We start from the raw sequence: 10,598 nt of genomic DNA on the forward strand, positions 1-10,598 counted from the left end.
TTAACTAAAACACCCAGCAGAGGGCGCCAGTTCCCTGCTGCAGAGACCACCAGTAGACTTAAAACGTGCCAAACGAGTGTATACATGCCGACATAAAATGTTGGTGCCATCCCATATATTCATCCAGCTGCTGTGAAGTCGATCAAGAAGACACAGCAGAAGCCTCTGATCCAGACCATAGACTGTGTCATCCAGACCATAGACCCTGTCATCCAGACCATAGACCGAACCACCCGGACCAGACTGGACCACCCGGACCCGCTGACAGTGAGCTGCCACCGCTGTGCTGCCTCCACTCAGTGGCCTCTGCTGGGCATTCAGCCCCCGGGGAGAACAAATACAAACCGTCCTCCTTCTGCATCTGTGTTGGTATTAAACAGCAGAAGTGGGTCGATAAGTGGATCAGATTTATTAGCGGTCTAAAGCTCGCCAGATGCCAGAGGAGCCCCAGTCTGAGGGTCTGCACACACCGCGCATTAGGTGAGAGGAGATCCAGCAGCGTGTGCGGCACAATCTCAAGTGGAAGGTAAGGGTTGTCTTGTGCATTGGAAAGCATGGATGTTAGATGACATTGCTATCATTTAACTATATCATCTGTGCATTGAGGCGTTGTGTACGTTCAATTAGATATAAGAGGGGAATGTTGAGGCTTATTAATAAAGACTACTGCATGCATTCTTTCTGCGTTGACTTCTAATATCATCCACTACCAGAAAAAATATGAGCATGCTGGAAATGAAATGTTTGTGAAAAAAAATGAAAAAGCCTTATGACTTCTAACATGAAGTGTTATAAGTCATAATTAGCCTGAGTGACAGCACCCCCCCCCCCCCCCCCCCAACCCCCACACACCCTCTGTCTAATTCTGGCTGAAGGGGGTTTGGTGCACAACTGGTATTACAGCGGTGCTGCATCTGCTGCAGTGTGGAGCTGCAACAAGTTTATTATGCTATAAGGAAAGAGAGAGAGAGAGAGAGAGAGAGAGAGAGAGAGAGAGAGAGAGAGGGGGGGGGGTTAAGTGCTTGAGGAAAAAGTGACACCCTTTAGAGGGAGTTAGGAAAAAGTGACAGCTGCCAGTTACTGCATTAAGCTCAGCAGAAATAGAGTGTGTGTTTGACAGCTTGTGTTGTCCGCTTCAGGGACAGTAAACCATAAGGATGGATCTGATCAAACTTGCCGTGTCCCTTCACTACCTGCTGTGCTCTGCGTGGGCCCGCCACTCTTACATGGACAGCATCCTCTCCCCCCGCTCAGGTAAGTTGAACATTTAACTTGTCATATAAGACAAATAACACATATTCCACAAATCTTTTAAACTCTGGCTCCCTCTCAGTTCTCAGTTATCTGGATGAGCCGCTCACGTTTGACCCCTGCTGTCTGATGTCCCCACCCCCCCCACCTCTCTTCCCCCCGCCGCCTCAGCTGTGGAAGCATGGCAGCCCCGTAGGTGTTCACAAACACACACCTGATGCCTTATTACACCTCATTTACACACATTTGCATGCTAAGAGTATAGGATTGAAACAGGTTGGATGTTGTGTGTTTGACTGAAGGGTGGTGTTAGCGTGTTGGAGCCAAGCGTGTTTGGAGGAGAGGTAAAGGAAAAGGAAAAACCTGTCACACCTGGGTGTTCAGCTGGACCTCCAGGACCCCTAGGACCCCAGGGCCCAGAGGCAAGACCCTTATATAAATACAACACAATGTATAAATACTCTCATCACGGCCTGCACTACTTTTCAGTTGATGTGCATCCATGAGACTGGAGCCATTTAGATAGAATATTGTTGAATTGAAATGAAACAAAATGACCTCAATATTATTGATTTCTTTACAAATAGACCAAGCTCTGTTCAATTATGTGAGCTGGATATAAATGTAGTCTTATTTTACAGGGTCAAGGTGGATTACCCGGCATCCGAGGACCACGAGGCGAGAAGGTGTGCGTTTGGGTTTTGTTAGTCTTGAAAATGTCTCTAATGTACTTTGCTGTTGAAGTATCTGTGCGTGTGTCCTTGTGTTCCTCTCTGCTCTAATGACTGCTGCATCTCCTCTCTCCTCATTTGTCCTCCTCCAGGGAGAAATTGGACGTCCCGGGTCAAAGGTGAGACGCTCCTCCCCTCCCCCATGTCGCCTCCCCTCGCTCGTCTCTCTCTGGTCCATCTCGCATGTCCTTGGTATAATGGGATCTGAATTTCTCTCTCCGTCGTCCCCCCTTATGCATCCTCCATCTCTGTGATGTGATTTGTCTATTGATGTGCTCAGAATATCCTGTGCTGCTGCTAAATGGGTCACGCTACATTAGTCCCGCTCTTTCCCTTTAGCAAAGCTCGATCACATCCCAGGCTGTCTCACCTCTCTTTCTCCCCTCTATCCTTTTTCCTCTGCTTCTTCCTTCTTCCTCCCCTCTCCCTTTCCTTGGCCCGGATCCATTACTCTTCGTACTGGACTCCAGTCCTGCTGATCCAGGCTCTCCAGCACTCCACTTGTGCACTTTAATCTCCTTAAGTGCTTTTGCTCTCCGTGATAAATCACTGCACACAGCAGCAGCAGGTCCACGGTGTCTCTACAGGCTGCTGTTTTAATGACGGCCAGCTAAATGAGAGCACTCTGGTAGCATGGCAGCCGCTCTGGGATACTTGTCCCATTGAGATGCGAGGCTGATTTGTAATGCATTCGGCTTTTCTTGCTTGAGGGGAGCTGGCGATAGAGCAACATTGATTAGGCTTTTATTCCTGTCTGCTAATTATTGAATCTTAGTGGCATTGTAAAAGCAGTTGGCATGCAGGGTTTTGTCCTCTGTCATGTCCCATTAGGAAATCATACGAGGTCCGTTTAACATGCTAATTTGTTTATGACCCTTATTTAGCCTGCTTACACTCTTAAGGAAATCAGTGGCTCTTTTTTCAGGGGAAACAGGGCCATTAAAGAAGCATCTTGGCAAATGTAAAATGCTGCAGCTCATCAGCATAACAGCAAAGTACAAACGCAGAAATTAGTCCAAGTTTAAAAGAAAAGCCTGACGTTTTAGAAAAGATGCTTATTGATTCATCCCAAGAGTCAGATAAACCCCACTGTGAAACTATATCTTGTCATTTTTGCACCACAGATTGTGTACTGATTAGACAATATGTTTAAAAAAAATTATAATATCTTTTAAGAGTTACTGGTAGGCTGATTATTGGACATTTGGTGAAAAATAAAGGCATGCTGTTCCCCTCTTTCCAGAATGTACAGTTGAGGCCTAAATTATTAGCCCCCCAGGAGTTATGGAACATTTTCCTAAAATCCTTCCCAATGTTTCCAGCATTGATAAAACTTGATATAATCAAACATTCACCAGTGCTATTTAGTAGCTTTTGGTACATTTTGGAAAATAAAATAAGTTTTCAGGCTTGCTTTATATCAAATATAGTGAAAAATGGGTTGGTCAAAAATATTAGCCCCCATGTGAATTGTTGCTTTCAAAACACACCTAATCAATCAATCAGCTTTCAAAACACACCTAACCAACCAATCAGCTTTCAAGCCACACCTGAGCATTCAATCAGCATAAAAGGACTCCAAGAAACAGGCACTTGAATACCTTATTGAGAGGGACTATACTACTACTCCTACTCACCATGCCAAAGACAAAGGAAATCAGTCTTGAGCTCAGAAAGAAGACAGTGGAGGCTCATGATAAGGGGGAAGGCTATACTGCTATTTCCAAGCGCTTCACAGTGTCTAGAACTGCTGTACGTTGCATCATTGCGAAGTACAAGGAGACAAACTCTGTAAGAAACAAACCTAGGCGTGGTCGAAAGCGCAAGATTTCAAGAACTCTGAAGAGGAAAATAGTGAGAGATGTCAGCAAGAATCCCTGGACATCTGCCAAGATGATTGTTGCTGACCTGGCCTCTTCTGGAGTTGATGTTTCAAGGAACACAGTGGTGAGGGCTCTTCATCGTGTTGGGCTTCGGGGCCATCGTCCCAGAAGAACCCCTTTACTCAAAGAGTGGCATATCAGAGCCAGACTGAGGTTTGCCCTTGAACATTTGAAAGGTAAAGATGAGTTTTGTAAGTCTGTGCTTTGGTCTGATGAGACTAAACTGGAACTGTCCAACAGTTCCTAAAGGACACCAAAACCAAGGTGCTGTAGTGGCCCGCACAGAGCCCAGATCTGAATCCTATTGAGAATCTGTGGCGGGTGCTCAAAGTGAATGTCCATGCTCGGAAACCACGCAATTTGGACCAGCTGGAACAATTGGCAATGGAAGAATGGGCCAAAATCCTTCAAGAGACCTGTGCCAACCTAGCAAAGAACTACTCTAAGAGGTTGTTGTCAGTTATAGCTCACAAAGGGTACACTATTGACTATTAATGGCCTGGGGGCTAATATTTTTGACCAACCCATTTTTCACTATATATTTGATAGTGAAGCCTAGCCTTTAAAGCAAGCCTAAAAACTTATTTTATTTTCCAAAATGTACCAAAGGCTACTAAATAGCACTGGTGAATGTTTGATTATATCAAGTTTTATCAACGCTGGAAACATTGGGAAGAATTTTAGGAAAATGTTCCATAACTCCTGGGGGGCTAATAATTTAGGCCTCAAACTGTATGCTACACTTACCTCCTCTAATATCATTTCTTCAAGCTTCTGGCAAGAAATCAAAGAAACCTGTTGAACTCATTCTTTACGTAATGAATTCAATTATTCAATTTGATTTGAAGAACAAGGTTAACACATTCTGCTGTTGAGGATAAGACTATTAAGACTCAAAGAGGAACAAACTGCAAACTGCCATTTAAAGCAACTGAGTCGTCATTTCCAACAAGAAGAGGTTGAAAAAGCATCAACAGATTGAATAAGTGCCTGCTCTGACCCTGTGTGTGCCTTAGGGACGTACAGGGGCTCCAGGCCTCCCAGGGAAACAAGGACTACAAGGATGGCCTGGACCAGAGGGACCCCAGGTAACTGTTATATCACAATGTGTTATGGTCTTACACCTTGCTGTATAAGAACATGAACCTGTATGGGTTTTTTAGGCTGAGAAAGGGGATCCAGGACTCATGGGATTGCCAGGACTAAGGGGACCACCAGGGATAAAGGCAAGTCACATTTACACAGGCATACACACAATGATGTTAATGATAGGGAAGAAAAGAGAAACAGTCTTTAATTATCTGCTGTTATATTCCCCGTGTGTGTTTTCAGGGTTTGTCTGGTTACAAAGGAGATAAGGTAGGTTCAGGATCACTTCTCTCATGTCCGCCACATGTCACAACAGAATTATTAAATCCTTCCTTGATTTCTTTTACTCTTTTATTTGTTCAAGGGGGGTCATGGTGACCCTGGAACATCAGGACCAAAAGGAGATAAGGTTGGTGGACAGTTGTCATTTTTCTCTGAATAGCAGCCCATGCTTTGATTGTGAGCATTATAAGCACCTCATGCTGTGTTATAATGGACTTGAATAGAAATGTAAAATGCTGGTTAGAATACAAAGTAGATGACTTTACTCTTTCTCTCAGGTCCCGACATTTTAAGCTCACTTGAGCCTCAGTGAAAGATTACATTTAAAGATGGTATGGATCTCTGCTCTGGTGAAATAATGACTTTTCTGACACCAAGCTCTCACGATGTCTTCATGCAGGGCTCCATTGGTTTGCCTGGGATGCTTGGACAGAAGGTAAGTATTATACTGTAGGTAGTATAAGGAGAGTTAGGAGTCTGATTTAAACTGATTATTCCTCTACTCTTTTCCCAGGGTGAGCAGGGAACAAACGGAGGATCGGGAGTGGCAGGGAAGAGAGGACCCACTGGACGGCCAGGGAAGAGAGGCAAACAGGTGAGGAAGACGAGGAAGAAAGATGCTCAAGTGAGAGCTGCGTCTTCTCTTCGGCTAATTCAATAACTCAAGATATCCTTAGCAAAGACTTCTGTTGGGAGGGGGGGTCTGTTGCATCTTCTCAGCCTACACATGTACAGTCTATGCATGTAAACACACACCTTGTCTGTTGCATTATTAACACAAATGGCAGCTATGCACAGGTGGCAGTGAAATGTGAGTACCTCCAGTATGTGTTTTCTAATATTGGGATGTTTCCTGGTTTGCATAGGGCATGAAGGGTCACTCTGGCACCCCAGGAGTCATGGGCCCCCAAGGACCTTCAGGAACAAATGGCCATCCAGGACCACCTGGTCCACCTGCCTCAGGTACAGCAACTCACACACTGGTGCTCAATCAGCCTCAAATTACTAAAACCTATATTATTTACAGCATAAGTTATAAAGCCAGCAAAATGCAAATTCGCCCCAAACTGCCCCATCTGAACTATAAACTATACTCCGGGTCAGAGGGTCAATGATGAGGAAAGCCTCTCTGATAAAGCAGGACTCCTCTCAAACACATATTTAAGTTACTGCTATCATTACGTCCCATCAACCCGGAGAAACATAACCCTTAACAAATTAAAATAGGCACTACCCTGACCTGTTGACACTATTCTCTTCAATGTATTTTCCTTATCAACTTTAGCTTTAACAGTTTTAGTCCTATTTTACGTATGTGTTTCAGTCTTTAAATGTGCTTTGTTTCGTTTGTTGTTGAGCCATGTCAAAGTAGAATTCATGTTTAATTTATTTGCAATGTGACAGACACTAAAGGTGATCTTATCATCCTTTTTTTTTATGGGATTTTTACAGGTCTCTATCTAGTAGGGGAAAAGGGGGAGAAGGGTCTTCCTGGTGCAGCGGGTCGCTGTGACTGCGATTCAACTGTTGGAGCCAATAATGCTCCTTTTGGAAGCTACACGCAGCGGGGGGGCCTCAATAAAGTCCCTGCAGTAAGATCCGTCCCATAAAAGCACATCCATATTATTCATCTATCCAAACTGAATATTTGTTCCCACTGAAACAATCATGACTCATAATGCGCTGACTGTGTATCTGTGCAGATATTTGTGGTAAACAATGAGGAGGAGATGGAGCGTCTGCGTTTAGACGACTCAATAGCATTCAGGAAGGACCAGAGGGCGCTGTACTTCAAAGATAAAGATGGATGGAAGCCCATACAGGTAACAACTATTATGTACTGTACACACTACTAGCATTTTTACTCGCTTGGATGAAACTGAAGATTTTCAAAAACCAGTGCTGTATTTTTTCAAACTGATGCCAATGAGCACATAAGTGATCATTTACAGCTCACATCAAGGCTAAAACTGAGCAGTATTTAAGAGTGAATGTTCATTTTCGACCTCAGAAACAAAGTTTGACTAGAATTTAGATATCTCAACTCAAGGTTCACTTACCGGCTTTTTCAGGAGCAAAGGAAGAACATGAGACGCAATTGAAAAGCTGTAGAAAAACTAATAAGTGGACTTTGACTTATTCGTCCAAACTGGTCTAGATTTGATGGAAAAATGTATATAACTACTACATGCATCATTTTAAGTAAGGGGCTCACTTTCCCCCTAATACAGTCCAGTTTCCGCGTAATGCCTTAACAATTAAAGTTACGATTTTCTCACTGCCTGAAATGTCAAGTTAGCGTTTGTTGTCCTGCGTGTTCAGCCCTTCCAGCCATTCCAGTCCACAGAGAAAGTCCCCGACAGAGTTGGTGTGTGTGGAGACGGGAAGGTGCAGGCCCAGCACGGAGAGGAGTGTGATGATGGAAACCAGATTGTCACCGATGCCTGTCTCAGTGAGTTACAAGCATCTGTTGCTCATTTGAACACGTCCGGTAATGTGGAGGTGAAGAGTGATCTACAGACAGTTGGCATTTTATATTATTCATTTACAGATTTAAGCTAGGCTGAAGTGGAAAGGTTTGTGTATTGTTAAAAGCAGAATGCTACAAAGTGCTATGGATTAAGATTATACGCACAAAAGATGAAGCATGTGACTTTAATGTCCATTGAAGCTTCTGCTCCTCACAGATCTGATGTAACCTCCCTCCCATTAATGAAACAAACTGAAATGTCATATTTCTACATTTTGAATATTGTGTGTCACTGTTAAAAGAAATACTAGCGCTCTCATATCATCTCGTTGTATATTCTTGCTCTGCAATGGGATGATGGTTTTCGGAACATGAATGAATTGGCGGCACCTACTGTTTATTTCAATGAACTAGCTCAAAACAATTCAAACTGTAATGGATAAAGACAAGCATTCATTAGGCTTACTTGTTTGTTAATTTGTTTGTAATTGGGTTGAAATGTACTATAAATGAATATGGAAACCAATTCCCTTCATGTGATGTAATACAGTGTAACTAGAATTAAGATAAACAAAACAGAAGGTTAGGCTGTTGCTGCAGAAACGCTGCCCTGCTGTTGCGGAGGATAAAAGCAGAACACACACACTGTGAAACCTTTCCTTGATCTTTCATTCATCTCCCCCTCTCTTTTCCTGCCATCCTCTCACTTCTCCTCTGTTCAATTAAATTAGCAGCAAAATGCTGTATTGGCATCACTGTAAAACTCGCGGGAGGAGTGCCAAAGCAATAAGTAACGTCTTCTCTCTCCCTTCCTCTCTCTCTCAATACGCTGCCACCACCGATACGATGTCCTCACCTCCTTTCCTTTCCTCACTTCAGACTGTAAGTGGGCCTACTGCGGCGATGGCTACCGACATGACGGCATTGAGGAGTGTGATGGAAAGGACTTTGGTTATCAGATCTGCAAATCCTATCTCCCCGGGTATGTTCTCTGACAGTGTGCATAAACAATCACTAAGTGTCCATTTATCGGTGTAGAAATACTACAATACCACTTTCTGCAGTTTAGACCGCAGCACTTTCATACTGCACCAACTCAGGGCAGTAAACGGTCATTGGAATGAAATACCGTACTTACCGTATAGTGGGAGGTCTCTTAAACCCTGCAGAGATGATGGTGCATTACCCAGGAACCACCATGAGTTAGCTGCCATATGCATGCTTTATTATTATGCTTAAAGGAAAAGTTCAGCCTTTTGGGTAAACGCACATTTCCCTTTCTTGCTGACAGTTGAGAAGATGTATAGTTAGTTTAGCTTAGCATTAAGACTCGAAGCAGGGTAATCAGGTAGTCTGTCTGGCTGTTATGAAGTTTACAGAATATTATGGATCTAAGACAAAAGTGACAAGACACTCACAAAAATTCACAATTACAAACATGTCTGCTCCTTCAACACCAAGGACATCTCCATGGATTTATAGAGAGTAAGGGCCATATATTATGTCTACCACAAAGCACAGTTTTCCCCCTGCATTATGTTCCTCTGGGATGGATAGGGGGTGAGTAGGTAAACAAAGGGGATGTCTTTTGGTCATTTTGCCAATCAGGGAAATGGCGTCCCCCCTTCGCTCCTGTTGAAACTTGTTTGATTGTTTATTTGCTTACTGACATAAGATACAGGAGAAATGTTTTTTTTATTTTTAAGTACAATGAAGTCTCCTGCTCTGTGTTTTCCGGTGAGTTGATATTGAAATGAATACCCGATGTCGAGTGCACGTTTCCACTACAACTACCGTTCTTGATGTAAACTGCTGCATTCATATATATCAAAATGTTCAGTTTGGACTAGACCCGCTCTGTTCATTATTCTAAGCTTCCACTACACAACAACCCCCTTTAAGTCAGTTGCACTTTTTAAGAAAACGTTTCCATAACATATCTCCCCATCTTCCGCAGGTCCTTTGGGCGGCTCAGATGCACCGACTCTTGCCTCATTGACTCCACTGGTTGCAAGTATTTCACCTGAACTGCAAAGTGAGACAAATTGCCTGATTGCAACTTCGCAGTTCCTCTTTCTGATCACTGGGGTCTATATTTCAGATTTCTACTGAAGTCTCACCCCTTTAAAATAAATGACGGACTGAAAGAGACTAAAGGAAGCTCTTGCGCCTGCTCTGAGCCATGTGAATCGACCGTCTCCCCTGGAGGTTTCAATCTTTGTCTGGCCTCAGGGAGCCACTTCCTGTTATAGTCATCGGCTGCAGCACTGTTATGGACACCGGTGGTGGTGGTGGGACACGTTTTAATGATTGTATGATATGAAATAGTTACAATGTGTATGACTTGCTGACTGTTAATGCAAAAATAAGCTGTATTGTGAAATTATTTTGTAAAGAGAGACAGAAAAAAGAGCCTTTCAAATGAGGCAATTATATTATTGATACTATATACTGTAGTATGCAAATCAGGGGTGTGTAAATGTGTTTATTCCTTAGGAAACATGTATTTATGAAGTGTAATACTGTGAAAATGCATGTAATTGTGTACAAGTGCACATTGGACTGTTTACCTAGTGCTATAAATGTAATATCCAAAGTATAGCCCTCTCGATGTGAATGTTCAAATACCGACAGGAGGGAAACGAATGTCGTACTGCAACAAGAAAAACTGTGATCATCGCAGCAGCATGAAGAAACTGCTCAGTTACATCAAAGGAAATTCTACCTTAATTCAGCCAAATGTAATAAGTGTATTTTAATCTGCCTGCATGACTGTAAAGTTCACACTGTACACTAATAAAGGTGAGGCCAACAATTTAGAGTGGATTTCTTCTTATCCATCATTTCATATGATTTCGTTTGTTGCTGATTTTCTTCAAAAAAGATGAATGC

General features: G+C 43.0%; 1 protein-coding gene across 1 annotated transcript; it reads left to right on the forward strand.

The window, feature by feature from the left end:
• The first annotated feature begins 84 nt into the window (after nucleotides 1-84).
• On the forward strand, nucleotides 85-10,513 carry LOC307022002 (uncharacterized protein). Its single transcript, XM_079654572.1, has 18 exons — nucleotides 85-526; nucleotides 1,140-1,254; nucleotides 1,334-1,443; nucleotides 1,554-1,673; nucleotides 1,893-1,937; nucleotides 2,075-2,101; nucleotides 4,882-4,953; nucleotides 5,029-5,091; nucleotides 5,198-5,224; nucleotides 5,319-5,363; nucleotides 5,637-5,672; nucleotides 5,751-5,831; nucleotides 6,103-6,199; nucleotides 6,689-6,828; nucleotides 6,940-7,059; nucleotides 7,559-7,688; nucleotides 8,586-8,688; nucleotides 9,664-10,513. Exons 2-18 carry the CDS (start codon nucleotides 1,158-1,160, stop codon nucleotides 9,731-9,733), a joined length of 1,383 nt encoding a protein of 460 aa, XP_079510698.1. The 5' UTR covers nucleotides 85-526; nucleotides 1,140-1,157; the 3' UTR covers nucleotides 9,734-10,513.
• The last annotated feature ends 85 nt before the right edge of the window (nucleotides 10,514-10,598 follow it).

Source organism: Notothenia rossii (genome assembly GCF_949606895.1).
Source record: "Notothenia rossii genome assembly, chromosome: 10".
Taxonomy (NCBI): Eukaryota; Metazoa; Chordata; class Actinopteri; order Perciformes; family Nototheniidae; genus Notothenia; species Notothenia rossii.

Coding starts and splice junctions, on each gene's coding strand:
- LOC307022002 (XM_079654572.1), top strand. CDS start 1,158: ATGGATCTGATCAAACTTGCCGTGTCCCTTCACTACCTGCTGTGCTCT. Junction 2,102..4,881: donor TTGGACGTCCCGGGTCAAAG/GTGAGACGCTCC, acceptor TGTGTGCCTTAG/GGACGTACAGGGGCTCCAGG. Junction 7,689..8,585: donor TGTCACCGATGCCTGTCTCA/GTGAGTTACAAG, acceptor TCCTCACTTCAG/ACTGTAAGTGGGCCTACTGC.